Source organism: Hyperolius riggenbachi, chromosome 8, assembly GCF_040937935.1.
Source record: "Hyperolius riggenbachi isolate aHypRig1 chromosome 8, aHypRig1.pri, whole genome shotgun sequence".
NCBI lineage: Eukaryota > Metazoa > Chordata > Amphibia > Anura > Hyperoliidae > Hyperolius > Hyperolius riggenbachi.
The window spans coordinates 45,880,541-45,903,428 of record NC_090653.1 but is presented as its reverse complement, the minus strand read 5'-3'; the positions used below and the strand labels follow the sequence as shown (position 1 = coordinate 45,903,428).

The 22,888-nt window shown below is 48.0% G+C and overlaps 1 protein-coding gene across 5 annotated transcripts in view; it reads left to right on the top strand.

Moving 5' to 3' along the window:
• LOC137528788 (M1-specific T cell receptor alpha chain-like) overlaps positions 1-17,805 on the top strand; it is a 98,393-nt gene extending 80,588 nt beyond the window's left edge. For all 5 annotated transcript variants that reach the window (XM_068250370.1, XM_068250369.1, XM_068250368.1 and 2 more), the window contains 2 exons: positions 622-936; positions 17,608-17,805. In XM_068250370.1, the coding sequence (XP_068106471.1) occupies positions 622-936; positions 17,608-17,738 (446 nt within the window). In that variant the 3' untranslated portion in view covers positions 17,739-17,805. The remainder of the gene's footprint in view (positions 1-621; positions 937-17,607) is intronic.
• Positions 17,806-22,888: the final 5,083 nt, after the last annotated feature.

Genomic DNA, 22,888 nt, shown 5'->3' with positions numbered 1-22,888 from the left:
CTCGTGCACACCTGAATGTGTTTTCCCCATGCAGATAAAAACAGACAGCAGGGAAGCACTGCAGGCATTTTCTCTGTCAATACAGTACATTGGCTTCTGTGATAAAATGTGCACGTTTTCACACATACAGACACACATGGTGGTGCAGAAAATGCATACAGAAAAACTGACAGACGAGTGTGCTCCCAGCCGCAGCTTACTACACTCACTCTGTCCTCCACTCCTCTGATGGAGCAGAACTGGCTCTGCAGACTTCTCCAGCATCACTACAGTACAAAGCACTTAGGGAGGGGTAGAGAGGTTGAGGGCTGGGTGCTGTACACAAGAGCCTGCTGCACACTGAATAGGGGCTGTCAACAAATCTTTGTCTTCAAAACTCTGTGTGATTTGTTATCAGTGGCTGAGCAGATGCAGTCATTACACCAATTGTGTGGAGAGCAGAAAGCTTTTTCTCTCCGTGCCCTTAGTTGTCAGTCTCTCAGGACAGGGAAAAGAAACTTCTTCCCCTACAGGGCCCCCTGCAGCTGCATCCCTTGCAGGGTCTATTGTTACGCCCCTGGGGGCAATAATCAGTAAACAGTGATGAATCTTGTGTATTTTGTTCCTTTTCTTTCTCTTCAGTTTCCTTCTCACTCCAAATCACCGGCCTCCCTTCCTACATCGAAGTGAAAGAGAACGAGGAACTAGTCCTACGATGTCCCTTCAACAATGGCTCAGACCGTGTGGCGGTTTCTGCAGACTTCTACCGCTTACCTGACGAAATGAACCCTGTGAAAAGCACAATTGATAAGCGGATAATGGTCAATTCCACAGACACCACCCTCACTATGCGCATCTCTCGGGCTCAGCAGTGCGACTCCGGAGTCTATATTTGTGTCGCTAAGCAGTTCCGTGCAGATCCGTTAAAGAGCAATGGAACCACCCTGGAGGTGTTACGTAAGTCCCAGACACTCATCCGCTGATGCCAGTCACTAAAGATAGTCATCACAATGCTAATCTTTCAGTGTCACGTGCAATGGGATTGATTTCAAATCAGGGCTGTTTTTAGGCATGGGCAAACCAGGCAGATGTCTAGGGTGACAACTATAGGAGGAGGCACTAAAGGGCTAGTCTTGGCACAGTGTACTTTATGGAATTTTCATCGCCAACTAATAGTTCTATTAAGAAAGGGATGGATGGTAATTTTAACACATAAATGGGCACTGCTGTGTCCATTGCTGCAACTCTGATGGATTTCCAGGACAATATTCTAACCTGTAAAGACCCAGGCTGTACATAAACAGTATAATGTTTATAAAGTGTATACACAACCCTCTAAAGCGGTATAGGAAGGGCTTGTTATATGGGTTCAGTGAGTTTGGGCCAGTGAGATGTATATGGCCTGGTAATAATTTGTGGATCCTTTAAAAACTTATTATGAGAAACAACACTATTTCTATGTAAACTATCAATTTCTTATTGCTGCCCACACAACTAATTGATGTAGGTTACGCTCTTCCTATTCACGAGGATGGGGTAGAGAGACACAAGCTACCTTGCCTGGGGTGCCAGAATGGCCAGAAACAGCCCTGGTCTAAATCATCAGGAAATGCATTTGATTGGTCCATTTCCAAACTACATGCAATTTGCACGTGGGTCAGAAAAATTAGCATTTCATCAAGCTCTACCTCTCAGTATTTTTGTACATCATAATTACCTGGCATGCTACTCCAAATAAGAGCGTTTGCACCATTTCATTGAGAGAACAAAGCCTACAATTTTCAGGATGTAATATTTGGTTTATTGTGAAGCAAACAACAAATAGGACAAAATAACTGAAAACTTCAGCCTGCATAACCATTCCCCCCTCTAACCTCAATACCTACTTTTTGGAATCATCTTTTGCAGCAATTCCAGCTGCATATCACTTTGGATGAGTTTGCCATAGCTTGCCACTGGGATTTGTTATCCCATTCCCGGAAGCAACATTGCTCCAGGGCCTTCGTGTTGGATGATTTTTGCTTGTGAATAGCAATCTTCAACTCTGACCACAGATTCACGATTGGATTGAGGTCTGGCCTTTCACTATGCCATTCCAACACATTTAAAGAGAGTCTGAAGCCTAATAAAATCATTCTTTTTATCTGCTACATATGTAAAGCAATATTACATATTCAGTGCTGAAACACCGCACTCCCGCGACAAAACATGGGCTTTATAACCCCCAAATCTGGGGTAAGCATCCACGACCTTCAAAGTCATGGATTTTGCTGCCCGGTGAGGCAGAGCTTTGTGCAGTAGCTCTGCCTCTACTGAAGTCAATCTGCGTGCGGATCTCCGCCTCTCGCTGCCCCTTTCAGTGAATGATGACTGATAGGGGCGGGGAGAGGCTGCGATCGGCGGAGATTGACTTCATTCGAGGCAGAGCTACAGTGCTAAGCTCTGCCTCTTACAGGAAGCGCTCCCCGATTCTTGGCCCCGGGATTTGGGGGTATAAAGCCCTAGTTTTGCCGCGGGAGTGCGGAGTTTCAGCACAGGTAATATTGCTTTACGTATGTAGCAGATAAAAAGAATTATTGTATTAGGCTTCAGACTCTCTTTAAATGTTTCCCCTGCAGATGTGTATCTGGAAAGGTGCAGGCATGGCACGTGCCCCAGGCGATCTCCCACTTCAAACAACAGGGGGGGGGCGCAGTGCTGCTGACAGCATTTCTGAGTCTAATAGAGTAACAATCATCCAGCAGCCTGGCCGTCTCAGTCTTTGTCATATATCTGCATTAGAAGCTATTGAGAGGTGAGCTCCGAACTTTTCCCACTCTCCCTACCACAGCTCATGTCTCAGTCCCCGGAGATAGCAGCAGACGCTTTTGGTCTGGAGGTTACAGGATCTCCTATTCATTCTCCTCTCTGTCATTCACACATTCCTCAGCCTTATCTCAATGTTCTGTTTACTTACTTTTATTTATGACACTCTCTGCACTTTAACCATTACCCTGCTGGAATATCTGTGGCCAGTTTGAACAACCTCTCTCTTGTACAGTGTACCTCAATAGTTACAATGCATTATATCTCTAGTTCAGTAATATCTACTGATATTTAATAGGTTGTCAGGCTTTTATTATGTTATAATCGTTGCTGCAAATGTTTCATTGCTTTAATTCATATGAGAGTGGTGGCTGCCATATTTATTTCCTTTTAAACAATACCATTTGCATGTAAATCCTGCTGATCTTTCTGGTCACTAGGGTCTAAGGGCTCGTTTCCACTATTGCGGTGCGGAATCGCCTGGATTCCACCGCTGATGAAATCGCATGCGATTCCCCATGCGTTTTTGCCGCAAATTCGCATAGGTGAGGGTATATGCGATTTTAACCATGTCACTGCCTGTGTGAATTTACATCGGTACCTATGCGAATTCGCGGCAAAAAACGCATGGGGAAAACGCATGCGATTTCCCTATTAAATACATTGCATGCGATTCGCATGCATTCCACTCTCAGGCTAATTCGTTGGCTCTTTTGTGCGTTTTTTCACCGCTCAAAAAAACGCACATCACCAACGCAACAGTGGAAACAGGCCCATTCACTTGCATACCACGTGCGAATCCGCATGCGTTGGACGCATGCGGATTCGCGATAGTGGAAACGAGCCCCTCAATCACACACCACCTGAAACAAGCATGCAGCTAATCTTGTCAGATGTGTTATCAGGGCCGGCCTTTGACCTGAGCGACCGGAGCGATCGCTCAGGGCGCCGGCTTCCAGGGGGCGCTCCTGCCACTCAGGCTGCATATCTGGCTGCGGGCTCCGGCTGGGTCTGTCTCGCAATGTCTTGCCCCGCCCCCTGGTGCCGCTGGGGGTGATGGGGGCGAAGACCAACAAACTGTTGCTGCGAGCTCCGGCTCTGCCTCTAGGAGTGAGAGACTCCGAGGCGCCCACCTTCTAGGGGGCGCATAAGTGAGAAAATCACCCTCCCTGCCAGCCAGGTCTGAGCACCTCCTGTGAGCACCGACTGTGCCGTGCAGCACACTTTCCGCATCCCATTCACCTCCTGTCCCTGCTGCTTCCATCCTCGCAACACACATCCCCCTGGTGATTGGTTGTCTGGAGCCCTGCTGCTGCCGCTGAGGCTAATGGGAGTGGAAGAGAAGAACAGGAATCTGTGTAGCTGCAGTGGTCCGAGACTGTGACACAGACAAGAGAGGCAGGAGAGGAGCACAGCCGTCCTCTCCTGATAGCCGATATTTGTGACGTTACTAGAGCAGAGAGAAGCAGATGGGGACAATTTAGATAAGATAAATTCCACTGAATTCTTCATGTCCTTTCTCTGCCTCCCAGCATGTGCTCTCCGCTGTCTGCCCTGCAGAGTCCAGCATGTTGATGTGTGTTATATGTCCCTGCCAAACGAGACTGGTGAAGACTGGTGAGATTACTCAATATCTACACAGTCTATTCCTCCTTTTTCCTGTTCCTCTTTATCTCCCAGTGCCACCCATCCTCTCTCTCTCTCTCTCTCTCTCTATATATATATATCCCCCTCCCTCTCTCTTCATCTCTCTCTCTCTATAGATATATATATATCTCCCCTCTATCTCTCCCCCCCCTCTCTCCCTCTCCTCTCTCCCCCCCCCTCTCTCTCTCTCTCCCTCTCTCACTCTCCCCTTCTCTCTATCTATCTCTCTCCCTCCTCTATCTCTCTCCCTCCCCCCCCCTCTCTCTCTCCATCCCTCTCTCCCTCCCTCTCTCTATCTCTCCCTCTCACCCTCCCCTCTCTCTCTATATCTCTCTCTCTCCCCCCCCCCCCCCTCTGTTTTTTGCCCTCGTGTCCATCTGCATACTCTAAAAGGGGATCTGCAACCTAAACCTATATACACTAAGGGGGATCTGCCTATATATACGCTAAAGGGGGGGGGGTCTGCCTACATATACAAGACTAGTAGCCTATATACACTAAGGGGGGGATCTGCCTATAATAGGCAGATCCCCCCCCCCCCCCTTAGTGTATATAGGCTACTAGTCTTTTATATGTAGGCAGATCCCCCCCCCACCTTTAGTGTATATATAGGCAGATCCCCCCTTAGTGTATATAGGCTACTAGTCTTGTATATGTGCTAGGCTGATTCCCCCTTTAATATATATAGGCTGTCTATATATACTAAAGGGGGATCTGCCTACAAATACTACTACTACTACTATATAAGACTAGTAGCCTATATACACTAAGGGCTTGATTCACTATACGGCGCTAACCTAGTTAGCACGCCTAAAGAGTTTGGGCGTGCAAACTAGGGCGCTAGGTAGTTTGGCCTCACAAAGTTAGTACCGTTCGTGCGCAGAAAACGTTTTGCAGTGCGCCATTAACATTGCACTGTTCGTGCGGTAATTCGCCTTTGCACGCTAAACAATGCATCCTCCACACGAACAGTGCAACGTTAATGGCGTACAGCGCAACGTTTTCGGCGCTACACGCGATTGGTATTTACTTTATGTGCATAGCGATACGGTGCTAATACTTAGGATGTGTGTGTGTGTGTGTGTGTGTGTGTGTGTGTGTGTGTGTGTGTGTGTGTGTGTGTGTGTGTGTGTGTGTGTGTGTGTGTGTGTGTGTATGTGTGTGTGTAGGATGAATGGGGGGGGCACCAAAATCTGGTTACGCTCAGGGCGCTGTAAAACCTAAGGCCGGCCCTGTGTGTTATAGACATTTGCTCTGCATGCTTGTTCAGGGTCTATGGCTTAGGCAGGAATCACACTTGTCTTTCAGTTTTCAGCTCCCCTTTTTCTGCGTACATTTTCTGCACACCAAGTGTGTTTCTTATGCAGAAAAACATGTGCGTTTTTTTCACAACAGCTAATGTAATTGATACAGAAAACTGACACAAAATGTGCAGCATTATCATGCAGAATGTCAGTTTTTTTTCTGTGCAAGAAAAACACATTAAAGGTGGCCATACACTTATAGATTTGCAGCAGATTCCACCATCAGATAGATTTCTGGCAGATGCCTGTCAAGTCCAATCTGACAGGAATCTATATGATGTGTGCCACAGACTAAGAACAGATTTCCAATAGATTTCAGAATTAAATCTATTGGAAATCGATCTAAATGCATTATTGGACCATTAGATCCAATGCAACTCTATGGGCCATGGAACTGCTGCCAGCAACAGATTGACCTAGATTTCCCATCTAGTCAGATAGATCAAATCAATTGAAATCGATCAAAATTGGACGCAAATCAATTGAATGGGGAATTTGATTAATTTCTGATCTATCGATCGATTCTATATAATCGATCGATGGTTGAAATCAACCAGTGTATGGGCCCCTAAGTGTGAACTAGCCCTTTGATTAACATGAGTTCTTCTGTGCAGAAAACGTGCATGAAAACAGTCAAGATTGTTCCCTGCCTTAAAGGGGAACTGAAGTAAGAGGTATACGGAGGCTGCCATGTTTATTTCCTTCTAAGCAATACCAGTTGCCTGGCAGCCCTGCTGATCCTCTGCCTCTAATACTATTAGCCATAGCCCCTGAACAAGCATGAAGCAGATCAGGTGTTTCAGACTTAAAAGTCAGATCTGACAAGACTAGCTGCATGCTTGTTTCTGGTGTTATTCAGACACTACCGCAGAAAAATAGACCAGCAGGGCTGCCAGGCAACTGGTATTGATTAAAAGGAAATAAATATGGCAGCCTCCGTATACCTCTTACTTCAGTTCCCCTTTAAAGTATTATAGGCAGAGGATCAGAAGGATAATCTCATTTATTTCATAGTGACTGTTACATTCTGGTATTTGTGTGTGTGTGTGTGTGTGTGTGTGTGTGTTCTGAATGCATGAAGGGGTTACCCTGTCCAAAAAGGTTAGGCAGGATGCTGTTGAGTATGTGTGTGTGTACAGTGTGTGTGTGTGTGTGTGTACAGTGTGTATGTGTGTGTGTGTACAGTGTGTGTGTGTGTGTGTGTGTGTGTGTGTGTGTGTCTCTGTATGTATGTATGTGTGTGTGTGTGTTGTGTGTGTGTGTATGTGTGTGTGTGTGTGTGTGTGAGTGTGTGTGTGTGTGTGAGTGTGTGTGTGTGTGTGTGTGTGTGTGTGTGTGTGTGTGTGTGTGTGTGTGTGTGTGTCTCTGTATGTATGTGTGTTGTGTGTGTGTGTTGTGTGTGTATGGCGCAATTTTAGTATTTGCCATGATACGCCACTGTTCCCCTCAAACCTCTCAAGTGTTTGGTGGAGTTTGGGGAGTCGCCCACATGCCTTTTGGCAAACTCAAATGTGCCTTCTTATTTTTAATATTTAGTAATGGCTTTTTTTCTGGCCACTCTTCCATCTCTATGAATTGTATGGCTAATTGTGGTCCTATGGACAGATACTCCAGACTCTGTTGTGGGACTCTGCAACTACTGCAGGGTTACCTTTGGTCACTGTGCTGCCTGTCTGATTAATGCCTTCTTGGCTCGGTCTGTGAGTTTTGGTGGGTAGCCCTCTCTTGGCAGGTTTGTTGTGATATCATGTTCTTTCCATTTGAAGATGATTGATTATTTGATGATGTTTCAGGGAATATTCAACGCTTTGGATATTTTTTAAACCCAACCTAGACTTTCACTTCTCAGTAACTTTGTCTCTGACTTGTTTGGAGAGTTCCTTGGTCTACATGGTGTGATGCCTCTTGCTTAGTGGTGTTGAAGCCTTTGGGCACTTTCTGTGTCTGTATATACTAACAGATAGAGATGTCCCGAACGGTTTGCCGACAAACGGTTCCCAGCGAACTTGGTTGGTTCGCATTCGCCTACCCAAGGCGAACTTTCCCGGAAGTTCGATTCGCCCCATAATGCTTTATTGAGCAAAACTTTGACCCTCTACATCACAGTCAGCAGGCACATTGTTGCCAATCAGACTGCACTCACTCTTGGAGCCCCAACCCCCCTTCTACAAGGCAAGGTCCTTGAGCCATTTGACTCACTCGTCTGCCTATACTAATTAGTTAAGAAACAGCTGCTACACACACTCTGCTAGGGATAGTTTAATTAGCCTCTTGTAGGCTTCTCCTCCCTCCACCCCTTCTACCTATTCCCTCCTACCGGAGGGTCTCATCTGCCAGGGAATTCCAGTATTTCAAAAACCAGCTTACATACCGTGGCTGGGGATTGAACCCAGGTCTCAGTGTATGGTAGGTAACTAACATATCCATTATACCACCAACACTACTAGCTGAAACTAGCCTAGCATGTACCATTTATGCTCAGTCCAAGAGAAAAATTAGACAAGACAAATAACATTTATATCGCGCTTTTCTCCTGGCGTACTCAAAGCGCCAGAGCTGCAGCCACTAGGGCACGCTCTATAGGCAGTAGCAGTGTTAGGAAGACTTGCCTAAGGTCTCCTACTGAATAGGTGCTGGCTTACTGAACAGACAGAGACGAGATTCGAACCCTGGTTTCCTGTGTCAGAGGCAGAGCCCTTAACCATTACACCATCCAGCCCAGATAGCCAGGTAGATTCATCTCTCTCTCTCTCTCTCTCTCTCTCTCTCTCTCACCAACACTACATGCTGAAGCCAGCCTAGCATGTACCATTTATGCTCAATCCATTTATGCTCAAAAATACAATTCCACGGAAAGCGGTGACCATCCCTACTAGAGAGAGAGAGAGAGAGAGAGAGAGAGAGAGAGAGAGAGAGATGAATCTACCTGGCTATCTGGGGTTCTCTTTAGACAACTGTTGAACACAAAAGGCAAGGCCATGCCTGGCTACTTATCCTTAAGCAGTGGCTGGAAGGTGTAATTGTTAAGGGCTCTGCCTCTGACACAGGAGACCAGAGTTCAAATCTCAGCTCTGTCTGTTCAGTAAGCCAGCACCTATTCAGTAGGAGACCTTAGGCAAGTCTTCCTAACACTGCTATCTTGTCTAATTTTTCTCTTGACAACTGTTGAACACAAAAGGCAAGGCCATGCCTGGCTACTTATCCTTAAGCAGTGGCTGGATGGTGTAATGGTTAAGGGCTCTGCCTCTGACACAGGAGACCAGAGTTCAAATCTCAGCTCTGTCTGTTCAGTAAGCCAGCACCTATTCAGTAGGAGACCTTAGGCAAGTCTTCCTAACACTGCTACTGCCTATAGAGCATGCCCTAGTGGCTGCAGCTCTGGCGCTTTGAGTACGCCAGGAGAAAGGCGCGATATAAATGTTATTTGTCTTGACTAATTTTTCTCTTGGACTGAGCATAAATGGTACATGCTAGGCTAGTTTCAGCTAGTAGTGTTGGTGGTATAATGGATATGTTAGTTACCTATCATACACTGAGACCTGAGTTCAATCCCCAGCCACGGTATGCAAGCTGGTTTTTGAAATACTGGAATTCCCTGGCAGATGAGACCCTCCTCCCTCTGGTAGGAGGGAGGAGGGAATGGGTAGGAGGGAGGAGGGGTGGAGGGTTTAGAACTCCTAAAACATATTTTCTGTCATTATTTTAGCCAGTAGATTTTTTTTTTAATTTTGAAGTTCGCTTCCCCGTTGAAGTGTATTGTGGTTCGCGAACTTTTTCGCGAACCAAACGTTCCGCGAAGATTCACGAACAGGGTTCGCGAACCGAAAATCGGCGGTTCGCGACATCTCTACTGACAGATCATGTGACACTTAGATTGCACACAAGTGGACTTCATTTCTTGAATTATGTAACTTTTGAAGGTAATTTGTTGCACCAGGACTTTTAGGGGCTTTTTGGCAGAGGAGGTGAATCCATATGCACATGCCAATTTTAGGTTTATTTATCTTTTTCAAATTTTCATTTTATATATATTTTTTTCATTTCACTTAAACCACTTGTGCAGATCATTTACATACAATAAGATTAAGAAACTACATACTACAAGAAAGGTACAAAGGCAAGGGGGTTGAATACTTTTGCAAGGCACTGTATATAGTTTTGTAGGAGTTACCCATTTACAGGTAACCCGAGCTGGCATGAAAAAAAAAAGTTACTTACTGTATATACTCGAGTATAAGGCTACTTTCACACCAAGACGTTGCATTTTAGGGGACGTTATGGTCGCATAACGTGCCCCTAACGCAACGTATGGTGGTGTTGAAGTTGGACGTCAGATTGAGCTGCGTTATGCAGCTCTCAAAGCAGCCGCTCCAGGTTAGTGATAGGAAGTCCGGATCTTTTTAAGGATTCGGATCATTTGAACTAAATCATTTGAATCATTTTAGTAGGGAAGCAGACTGGGGTGAAATGACTAGCAGGACAGCACTTTCCCTGCATTGTACATTCTGTATGTTCCTGTTTCTTCCAGACAGACATCCACTGTGAACCAAATATTTCATTGTGATGATCCGGATGATTCGACTCACAAAAAAGATCCGGATCAAATGAACTATTCGTTCATGATCCGGACAACACTACAGTCTCACCACCAGTCACCACAGTGCAGTGAATATTAATTAGCCATGTGGCTGACTGCAGAGGAGGAGGGGAGACCTCCTCCTCCAACATTACTGAGCATGTGCAAATAGTCTAACGCTGCTTAGCCGAGTATAACGTACAGCATGCATCACTTTGTTTAAACCTGCTGCGTTACAATGTAACGCAACGTGTGCACTGTGAACAGCACATTGATTTTACAGTGCTGTGAGTTAGGCTGTGTTACTGGCTGCTGTAACGTGGGACTTTAATGTCCCAATGTGAAACCAGCCTAAGTCTAGAAATTTAGGTCTGATTCACTTCATAAAAGTATAGGGGTCGACTGATACACAAGTCACAGGCAACACTGAGCACAGAGTAATGTGTGTACTAATAGTGAGATTCCCATTTGCAGCAATTTCCCCAGTGGTAAGTGATACTTTGAGGAAAGGAAATGCCAAAAAACACAGGTGTGAAAGTCCTGGCCACAACAATTAACAAGGGCAGGGGAAATTCTGTGTTGCATAAAAGGGAGTGGATAATTGCAGCACTTGGTGGCCTAAATAAGGTATTGGCTGCACTTAAGGGACAGGAGGGGTTAATGGCTCCAATACTGTATGCAATGCAGTCATTAACCCCTCCTGAGCCCCAAGTGCAGCCATTAAAGAAAACCTGTACTGAGAAAAACGGCCCGTGGGGGGTACTCACCTCGGGAGGGGGAAGCCTCCGGATCCTATCGAGGCTCCCCCTGTCCTCCTGCGTCCCACGGGGGTCCCGCTGTGCCCCTCCGAACGTCGGCAATGTAAATATTTACCTTCCCGGTTCCAGCGCAGGCGCAGTAGCGGCGCTGTGCTCCGAAGTAGGCGGAAATACCCAATCTCAGTTAGGTCCATTCTACTGTGCAGGCGCAAGTCTCCGGCGCCTGCGCAGTAGAATGGACCCGACTGAGATCGGGTATTTCCATCTACTTCAGGGCCGAAAGCCGAAACAGCGCCCCCGCTGGAGCCTGGAAAGGTAAATATTGCACAGGCTGTCGGGTCTGTCGAGCCAGCTTTGAAGGGCTGCAGCGAGACCCCCGTAGGACAGAGGAGGACAGGGGAAGCCTCATTAGGATCCTGAGGCTTCCCCCTCCCGAGGTGAGTATCCCCCAGGGACCGTTTTTCTAGTTACAGTGTCTCTTTAACTTTGCTGGGTATATTTATACTTGAGTCAATAAAAAATTCCAGCTTAACCTCCTGAGCTTAGAAGGTTTTGCTAGCCTGAGTCCCCCAGTATAAAACTATTAGGTTATAAGGCTGCATAAGGTGTTAGCTAGCACTAGGCTAGCTAGTATAAGTGTCCACAACCCCCCGACTGCCTCCGATCCCCCCAATCCAGCCGTTTATACATTACCCAGCCTCTATCCATCGATCGCCGCAGCCTCCCGCACAGCTCCAGTCTTCTCTATGAGGAAGATCATCCATGACGTCATGACATCATGCGCAGTTCCAATCCTCCCCATAGAGAAGACCGGAGCTGTGCAGGAGGCTGCGGCGATTGCTGGAACCAGGCTGGGTAATGTATATAATGGCTGGATCGGTGAGATCGGGGGCAATCGAGGGGTTGTGGACACTTATACTAGCTAGCCTAGTGCTAGCTAACACCTTATGCAGCCTTATAACCTATTAGTTTTATACGGGGGACTCCTGATGTCAGCAAAACCTCTTGAACAGCATGTCGGACACAGTGGCAGGCATACCGCTTAGGAAGTTAAGAGGGTTGAATGTTGGAGTCGACTTATACACAAGGTCAACCTGTATTTGAGTATATATGGTACCTAAGAAGAGATAAGCCTTTGGATGGCCCCAACATTGCTGGGAAGATGAGCAGCTGTGGCTTACTTTGCAGGTGCATCCGTACTGGCGCAGTAAGGCCGAGCTTGTACACCGTAAGAAGCATGACCACAGGATGATATCCAACAAGCTCTTGTGGGATATGTTCAGATAGTCCGTGCATGGCAACAGTAGGGGGGGTGGGGGGGAGGTGGAGGTTGTGTCTCCATCCACCGCTAGCATAGGGAACATGGAATGAGAGTGTAAAGTCTGAAGCCATAATAGGAAGCTGTGGCCAGGGCCGGGCCGAGGCAAAGGCGAGAGAGGCTCAGGGCGCGGTGTTGGAGGGTCGCACAACTCATTCATATCGAGTTTTAAGCAGAGAGAAATAAGAAAAAGGGAAACATGGCAGTGACTGCAAGCCAGATAACTAGAGATTAAGGTGTTGTGGGCCCTGAGGCACCTCTTAGTCTGACAGCAATCAGTGTGTGACAGCTGGGGTGGGAGGGATGGAGGGGCGCACTTTGGTGTCTCAGCCTTGGGTGCTGGAGGACCTTGTCCCGGCTCTGGCTGTGGCTTCACATGTCAGATAATCATTCTCCATTACCCATCATGCCCATGTGCCTGGGAGGTGGATTGGACTGACTGGAAGTCAAATCCCCAGAACCCCGCGGACTGCCTACGACGTACATGTCAAACTCCGGCCCCAAATCTGGCCCTTGGAGCCATCAAAAGTGGTTTCCCCACTTTGCATTATGTTTGGCCCTCTCTAGATCACCAGGGAAGCTATATTGGAGGTGAAGCCCTAGATCACCAGGAAAGCCATATGGGGGAGAGGGGGAAAGCACTAGACCCCAGGGAACTGTAGGGAGGGGAGGAGGGGGCTTCTAGACAACAGGGAACTGTATAGGAGAGGGAGGGCCACTAGACAACAGTGAACTGTATAGGGGAGTAGAGGAGGGCCACTAGATACCAATGAATTGTATAGGGGAGGGAGGGGACCACTAAACACCAGTGAACTGTATGAGGGAGGAAGGCCACTAGACACAAGGGAACTGTATATGGGAAGAAGGGGAGCCACTAGACACCAGGGAACTGTATAAGGGAAGGAGGAGGGGCACTAGACACCATGGAACTGTATAGGGGAGGGAGTGGGGCTATTAGATACCAGAGAAATTTATAAGGTGGGGGGGAGGCCATTAGACATTGAGATTGCCCGTGACTTGGTCCGAGTGTTCAATATTGGCCCACTTTGTATTTGAGTTTGACACCTCTGGCATAGCATGTAGGGGCAGTAGGGCTTCTCCCACCTGTCTGCACCATAGTCCTGGTCTCTGCTCTCCCAGCTGGCTGCTTCTTCCTCTCTTCACTTCCGAGTCCTGGGGCACCTGTGAGAGGTATGTTATAGAAGGTAAGCACTAGGGGCAACGTGGCTTCTCCCACCTGTCTACGCCGCTGTCCCGGTCTCTGCTCTCCTCGCTGGCTGCTTCTTCCTCTCTTCACTTCCGAGTCCCGATGTGCCAGTGTGAATTATGTTATAGAAGGCAAGCACTAGGGGCAATGTGACTTCGCTCACCTGTCTATGCTGCTGTCCTGGTCTCTGCTCTCCTCGCTGGCTGCTTCTTCCTCTCTTCATTTCTGAGACCCGATACGCCTGTGTGACATGTTAAAGAGAGCACACACTAGTGGCAATGTGGCTTCTCCCACCTGTCTACACCGCTGTCCCGGTCTCTTCTCTCCCAGCTGGCTGCTTCTTCCTCTCTTCACATCCGGGTCCCAGGGGCACCTGTGTGAGGTATGTTATAGAGGGCAAGCACTAGGGGCAATGTGGCTTCTCTCACCTGTCTACGCCGCTGTCCCGGGCTCTGCTCTCCCCTGCTGGCTGCTTCTTCCTCTCTTCACGCCTGAGTCCCGATGTGCCTGTGTGATGAATGTTATAGAAGGTAAGCACTAGGGGCAATGTAACTTCTCTCACCTGTCTACGCCGCTGGCCCGGTCTCTGCTCTCCCCTGCTGGCTGCTTCTTCCTCTCTTCACTCCTGAGTCCCGATGTGCCTGTGTGACATGTTATAGAAGGTAAGCACTAGGGGCAATGTGGCTTCTCTCACCTGTCTATGCTGCTGTCCTGGTCTCTGCTCTCCTCGCTGGCTGCTTCTTCCTCTCTTCACTTCCGAGTCCCGATGTGCCTGTGTGATGTATGTTATAGAAGGCAAGCACTAGGGGCAATGTGACTTCGCTCACCTGTCTATGCTGCTGTCCTGGTCTCTGCTCTCCTCGCTGGCTGCTTCTTCCTCTCTTCACTTCCGAGTCCCGATGTGCCTGTGTGACGTATGTTATAGAAGGTAAATACTAGGGGCAATGTGGCTTCTCCCACCTGTCTACGCCGCTGTCCCGGTCTCTGCTCTCCCAGCTGGCTGCTTCTTCCTCTCTTCACTCCTGAGTCCCGATGTGCCTGTGTGACATGTTATAGAAGGTAAGCACTAGGGGCAATGTGGCTTCTCTCACCTGTCTACGCCGCTGTCCCGGTCTCTGTTCTCCCCGCTGGCTGCTTCTTCCTTTCTTCACTTCCGAGTCCCGATGTGCCTGTGTGGCGTATGTTATAGAAGGTAAGCACTAGGGGCAATGTGGCTTCTCTCACCTGTCTACGCCGCTGTCCCGGTCTCTGCTCTCCTCGCTGGCTGCTTCTTCCTCTCTTCACTTCCGAGTCCCGATGTGCCAGTGTGAATTATGTTATAGAAGGCAAGCACTAGGGGCAATGTGACTTCGCTCACCTGTCTATGCTGCTGTCCTGGTCTCTGCTCTCCTCGCTGGCTGCTTCTTCCTCTCTTCATTTCTGAGACCCGATACGCCTGTGTGACATGTTAAAGAGAGCACACACTAGTGGCAATGTGGCTTCTCCCACCTGTCTACACCGCTGTCCCGGTCTCTTCTCTCCCAGCTGGCTGCTTCTTCCTCTCTTCACATCCGGGTCCCAGGGGCACCTGTGTGAGGTATGTTATAGAGGGCAAGCACTAGGGGCAATGTGGCTTCTCTCACCTGTCTACGCCGCTGTCCCGGGCTCTGCTCTCCCCTGCTGGCTGCTTCTTCCTCTCTTCACGCCTGAGTCCCGATGTGCCTGTGTGATGAATGTTATAGAAGGTAAGCACTAGGGGCAATGTAACTTCTCTCACCTGTCTACGCCGCTGGCCCGGTCTCTGCTCTCCCCTGCTGGCTGCTTCTTCCTCTCTTCACTCCTGAGTCCCGATGTGCCTGTGTGACATGTTATAGAAGGTAAGCACTAGGGGCAATGTGGCTTCTCTCACCTGTCTACGCCGCTGTCCCGGTCTCTGTTCTCCCCGCTGGCTGCTTCTTCCTTTCTTCACTTCCGAGTCCCGATGTGCCTGTGTAACGTATGTTATAGAAGGTAAGCACTAGGGGCAATGTGGCTTCTCCCACCTGTCTACGCCGCTGTCCCGGTCTCTGTTCTCCCCGCTGGCTGCTTCTTCCTCTCTTCACTTCCGAGTCCCGATGTGCCTGTGTGATGTATGTTATAGAAGGCAAGCACTAGGGGCAATGTGACTTCGCTCACCTGTCTATGCTGCTGTCCTGGTCTCTGCTCTCCTCGCTGGCTGCTTCTTCCTCTCTTCACTTCCGAGTCCCGATGTGCCTGTGTGACGTATGTTATAGAAGGTAAATACTAGGGGCAATGTGGCTTCTCCCACCTGTCTACGCCGCTGTCCCGGTCTCTGCTCTCCCAGCTGGCTGCTTCTTCCTCTCTTCACTCCTGAGTCCCGATGTGCCTGTGTGACATGTTATAGAAGGTAAGCACTAGGGGCAATGTGGCTTCTCTCACCTGTCTACGCCGCTGTCCCGGTCTCTGTTCTCCCCGCTGGCTGCTTCTTCCTTTCTTCACTTCCGAGTCCCGATGTGCCTGTGTGGCGTATGTTATAGAAGGTAAGCACTAGGGGCAATGTGGCTTCTCTCACCTGTCTACACCGCTGTCCCGATCTTTGCTCTCCCCGCTGACTGCTTCTTCCTCTCTTCACTTCCGAGTCCCGAGGTGCCTGTGTGACGTATGTTATAGAAGGTAAGCACTAGGGGCAATGTGGCTTCTTCCACCTGTTTACACCGCTGTCCCGGTCTCTGCTCTCCCCGCTGGCTGCTTCTTCCTCTCTTCACTTCCGAGTCCCGATGTGCCTGTGTGATGAATGTTATAGAAGGCAAACACTTGTGGCAATGTGGCTTCTCCCACCTGTCTACGCCGCTGTCCCGGTTTCTGCTCTCCTCGCTGGCTGCTTCTTCCTCTCTTCACTCCTGAGACCCGATGTGCCTGTGTGACGTATGTTATAGAGGGCAAACACTAGGGGAAATGTGACTTCTCTCACCTGTCTACACAGCTGTCCCGGTCTCTGCTCTCCCCGCTGGCTGCTTCTTCCTCTCTTCACTTCCGAGTCCTGGGGCACCTGTGTGACGTATGTTATAGAGGGCAAACACTAGGGGCAGTCTGGCACGTACCTTACGTGACCAATAGAGGCCTCTAGCATTTGCCATGCCATCTAACATTTGTGTCACACAGGCACTCGAGGGTGAAGGGAGAGGAAGGAGCAGCTGGCGAGGAGAGAAGAGAATGGAAACCGCGCTGTGGACTGGTGAGAGTAGCTTCGTCACTTGTCGAATCGAACACTACTGATGAAGCGCTCCTATCTCACCACCGAATTACCAAAATTTTCTACCGAGTCTGGAAATGGTTTGCAGCATCGGCCAGACAGGGGCATTGCTAGCCCCAAAGATCAGTGCCACGTGCCCCGGATCTATTCTGGGGTGCCCTGGATGTCCCCTGGGCAGAGTCAGCTGTGGTGCCTCAATGGCAGGCATGCTGGGAGCTGTGATGCATCCATTGGGGGTATGATGGGTTCTGTGGTGCCTCTATGTGGTCATATTGGGTGCTCTGGTGCCATGCTGGGGCCATAAAGGTGATGCCTTTATGGGGGCATGCAGGAAGCTGTGGTTCTTCTATGGGGGCATGCTGGGAGTTGTGGTGCATCAATGGGAGGCCCATGGGAGCATGGGAGGGGGTCCACTAGAAGGTCAGTGAATGCTATGGGGGTAATGCCAGACAACATGGCATTAGGCCAGCCTGCCCACTTTATTTTATTTTTTTGCATTAATGCAGAACGGGCATCATCCAACATTTTGCTGGGCAGGCCTACTTAGACTGCTGTTAAGTTAATGTAAATTTGGCTTCACTTATGACCACACCCACATTCTGTTGCGTGACCACACCCATTTTTCCAGCTGGAGTGCCCAAAAGTGCTCCGCCTCTCTTAGGGTCCTAGCAACGCCCCTGCGGCCAGATAACGATGCCAAAAATGGATGTGTATTGCCACCTTACCTGTGTTTCTATTTGGGATCTTATATCCTCCATTATGTTTTCTGCTCTATTCACAGCGAATCCTGTGTCTGCTGTCACTCAGATGGTCCCCTCGTACACTCTACAGACAGCGGTGGACCTCACCCGTATCGGCCTTCTCCTGGTGCTTATTGTTCTCCTCATCATACTGATCTGGAAATTTTGGTAATCTCCACACAGCATAAAGGAAGAAATCTATAGTTTTATGAAGAAATGCAACATATTTATTCTTGTTTTTGCCCAAATAAATGTATGATGTCACAAGCGTTCCTTTCTTCTACAAGGCCTGTTATTATTATAATAATGTTTTGAAGTGGAAATAAACTCAGAACTTCCTCTCTGCTCTAAAGGATTCGCCACAGCTTGATAACCTTTATGGAACAAAAAATGATTAATTACAATTGATGGAAATCCTAAAAAAAAACTCGAAGCTTTAACCTGGATTCACTCTGCAGGAAGGGTTAAAGAGACTCTGAAGCGAGATTAAAACTTGCTTTTCACCTGATATTTAACAGGGGCATGTTTGCCCCTGCTAAAACGCCGCCATCCCGCGGCAAAAAGAGGGGCCTTTACCCCCCAAATCCCCCCCCTGCAAAATCCACGACCAACTTGGTCATAGATTTTGCTGCTCATGGAGGCAGAGCTAATGGCTGTAGCTCTGCCTCCATGCGCGTCTATCAGCCGGCGGATCTCCGCCTCTCCCCGCCCCTCTCAGTGAAGGAAGACTGAGAGGGGCGGGGAGAGGCGGCGATCAGCGCTGATAGACACGCTGAGAGGCAGGACTGCGACCATTAGCCCTGCCTCAACAGGAAGTGCTCCCCGGGCACCATGGAGGGGATTTGGGGGGTACAGACCCCTCGTTCTGCTGTGGGATAGCGGTGTTTTAGCAGGGGCAAACATTCCCCTGTTGAATATAAGGTAAAAAGCGAGTTTTAATCTCGCTTCAGATTCTCTTTAAGCCTCAGTGTTTTAATGTATGAGGGGACAGCCGGCAGAGATCCCGGCAGAGGTACTGTAGTCTCTATTCACAGCTATCGATAAGACAGTTTGATCTACCTAAACAAACAACATAGGAGCAGTGAATATCAAAGCGGATATCCAGCCTAAACACGAATTTGCAGGAGTCCTCCTGTAAGGCAAAGTTATAATTACCTGCGCTGTCATGTCCCCAAGAGTTGTCCCCGAAGCCCAACTGAAGCAGCGGTTAGCCCCGCTCCTGAAAAAAAACCATTTTGTTTTCTGTACCTCCATAGAGAAAACAGAATGGCCACACCCGCCTCAACCCCTGGCCAAGTTGTGCTCCTTACTAAATACTGTATAACCTAAAAACACACTGCCTCCAGGTATGCATATTGTATATCACATGTTGTATACTACCTCACCTCTCGTTTCCTCCCTATTCCTTTAGAGTTGTCAAACTCAATTACAAAGTGGGCCGAAATATAACACTGTCCAAGTCGCGGGCCAGCCTCAATGTTTAATGGCCACCGACCTCCCTTATAAATTTCCCCGGGGTCTAATGATTCTCCCCATACACTTCCCTGGTGTCTAGTGGCCACCCTCACTTCCCTAAATAGTTCCTTGATGTCTAGCACTTTTCTCCTCCCTCCCCCATATGGCTTCACTGGTGATCTAGAGTGGGCCAAACATAATGCAAGGTGGGGAAACCACTTGAGGGACAAGTTTCATCACCGTGGGCCAGACTTTGACATGCATGCTTTAGAGTGTAAGCTCCCAAGGGCAGGACTCTCTCTCCCTTTTGTGTCGTGGAAGTTGCTGTACATTTTGTTCATCACAATACATTTGTCACTGTGATTTCTATGTTTACCATTTCTGTATTATTCACCAATATCTATATTTTGCGTATGCCATTGTCTGTATTATTATGTACCCCATGTTTGTTTCTTCCTCTGTACAGCACCATGGAATATGATGGCGCTTTATAAATCAAGGATACTATAGTAACTAAATCCACGTTGCAGATGTAATCAGAATGGAATGCTACCTTAAACAACCAGAGGAGGTCACTATAATCACATGCTATATGTAAACGTATGGATGTTGCAGGAATCTAGAGCTGTAAGCTTTGTCAACAGATTACCCAAGCAGCTCGGGGTGACCCAAAACCAGGGCCATAGCAACTGCCATGGGGCCCTGGAGCAGAGGGGGTCAAGGTGGCACTTGATGTGGTCACTATTAACTTTACTTTGTTTCTACATAGGCTAGGAACAGGTGATATTGCTCAAGAGGGCCTAGGAGGACGAAGGGCCCCATGGAAATGTTGCTATGGGGCCCCAAAATTTCTAGCTACACCACTGCCTAAAACTACTAGTAAAGTATAGGCCCTGCTATAGGGGAAGCTTTGTCAGTAATAGCTTAGAGAAGAACTGTAGTGAAAATCACGTCATGTATAAAAATACTTTTTTTTTTTTTTTTACAATATTCATTTATAAATGATTTAGTCAGTGATTGCCCATGGTGTAAAATCTTTCCTCTCCCTGATTTACCGTCTGACATTTATCACAGGTGACGTGACAACATCTATAGTCCTGTCAGGTGATCTGTACAGAATGTTCATTTGCTGAGCGTTCTATGCACAGACGGAAGATACTGCTTGCTTGGCAGTTGGAAAAAGCCATTATTTCCCACAATGCAATGAGGTTCACAGACAGAAAACTGTCAGGAGTATGGTCATGACATCACAGTGTGGGAGGGGGTTTGCCACAATATCAGCCACACAGACCCCCCTGATGATCTATTCGAGAAATGGTATATTTATTTTAAATTAAATTTTCCAACAAGCATATGATATACTGTACCTTAGTCCATTCCCCTGGTCCTAAGGCCACGTTGCACACCTACTACATAGCTTTCAACTGTCCATCTTTTGGAGGGACAGTCCCTCTTTGGGAGCCCTGTCCCTCTTTCCTCCTCATTTGTCCTTCTTTCAGGAGTCAGGCACAGATCTACGTAAATATATGTATTTTTCTACTGCAAAAATATCTTTAATGCTGATAGGCCTCGGCAGGTCGAAGTGGTGTTACCACGGCCGCTCGTTCGAGCGGCCGTTCCATGTTAGTTCACGGAGGGTGTCTCCGTGAACAGCCTGCGAGCCTCCGATCGCGGCTCACAGGCTAATTGTAAACACGCGGGGAATAAATCCCCGCTGTTTACATCATACGGCGCTGCTGCGCAGCAGCGCCGTAAAGGAGATCGGCGATCCCCGGTCTCTGATTGGCCGGGGATCGCCGGCATCTGATAGGCTGAAGCCTGTCAGAGGTGGCGCAGGACGGATCGCCGTCCTGTGCTGCCCAGAAAGAAGAGGGGAGGGAGGGAAAGGGAGCGAGGCTGGGAATCGCTGCGGAGGGGGGCTTTGAGGAGCCCCCCCCCCGCTCGGCCACACAGAGCGGCAGCGATCAGACCCCCCCCCCAGCAGGACATCCCCCTAGTGGGGAAAAAAGGGGGGGAAGTCTGGTCGCCCTGGCTGCGTGCTGATCTGTGCTGTGGGCTGGAGAGCACACGCTGCACAGATCAGGGCAAAACCCCTGGTCCTCAAGTGGTTAAGTGTCCCTCTTTCTTATCTCAAAATGTTGGGAGGTATGCTACTAGAGATCACACATAAGAACACACTGCCTCTGCTAGGTATGAATATCGTATACTATTCCACCTCTTGTCTCCCCCCTCCAATTCCTTTAGATTGTAAGCTCACTTGGGCATGGCTCTCTCACCCTTTTGTGTCTTGGAATTTGTTATACATTTGATTAATTTTGTTACTTTTGTCACTGTAATTACCAATTCTGTATTTCGTATATTGGTGTATACCATTGTCTGTATTATTATGTACCCCATGTTTGTTTCTTACTTTCTACAGCGCCAAGGAATATGTTGGCGCTTTATAAATCAATAATAATAATTTCTCCTGGGAAAGGGGAATATCAGCTACTGATTGGGATTAACTTCAATCCTGGGTTGAAGTTCCTCTTTAAAGAAATCCTGTAATAAAAAAAATAGCCCTCTGGGGGATACTTACCTCCGGAGGTGGAAGCCTCTGGATCCTAATGAGGTTCCCCCTGTCCTCCTCCATCCCTCTGTTAAGTGCCCGGATCCCCCGAAGTGCAGCTATGTACAGGGAGTGCAGAATTATTAGGCAAATGAGTATTTTGACCACATCATCCTCTTTATGCATGTTGTCTTACTCCAAGCTGTATAGGCTCGAAAGCCTACTACCAATTAAGCATATTAGGTGATGTGCATCTCTGTAATGTTAACATCAAAATTGAGCAAACATATTCAGGCAACAATAATTACCCTAATTACCCAAATAGGATTCATTAAATGCAGGGGGAAAGAGGTCCTCGACCTCCAAACTACTAATTGACATACAAAAAGGAGAAAAAGGGTCCCCCTCAAATGTCATAAAGGTTATATAGCCATATAAGAGCAAAAAATATATAAATCGATTTATATATTTTTTGCTCTTATATGGCTATATAACCTTTATGACATTTGAGGGGGACCCTTTTTCTCCTTTTTGTGCATCTCTGTAATGAGAAGGGGTGTGGTCTAATGACATCAACACCCTATATCAGGTGTGCATAATTATTAGGCAACTTCCTTTCCTTTGGCAAAATGGGTCAAAAGAAGGACCTGACAGGCTCAGAAAAGTCAAAAATAGTGAGATATCTTGCAAAGGGATGCAGCACTCTTAAAATTGCAAAGCTTCTGAAGCGTGATCATCAAACAATCAAGTGTTTCATTCAAAATAGTCAACAGGGTCGCAAGAAGCGTGTGGAAAAACCAAGGCGCAAAATAACGTCCCATGAACTGAGAAAAGTCAAGCGTGCAGCTGCCAAGATGCCACTTGCCACCAGTTTGGCCATATTTCAGAGCTGCAACATCACTGGAGTGTCCAAAAGCACAAGATGTGCAATACTAAGAGATATGGCCAAAGTAAGAAAGGCTGAAAGACGACCACTAATAAACAAGACACACAAGCTGAAACGTCAAGACTGGGCCAAGAAATATCTCAAGACTGATTTTTCTAAGGTTTTATGGACTGATGAAATGAGAGTGAGTCTTGATGGGCCAGATGGATGGGGCCGTGGCTGGATTGGTAAAGGGCAGAGAGCTCCAGTCCGACTCAGACGCCAGCAAGGTGGAGGTGGAGTACTGGTTTGGGCTGGTATCATCAAAGATGAGCTTGTGGGGCCTTTTCGGGTTGAGGATGGAGTCAAGCTCAACTCCCAGTCCTACTGCCAGTTTCTGGAAGACACCTTCAAGCAGTGGTACAGGAAGAAGTCTGCATCCTTCAAGAAAAAC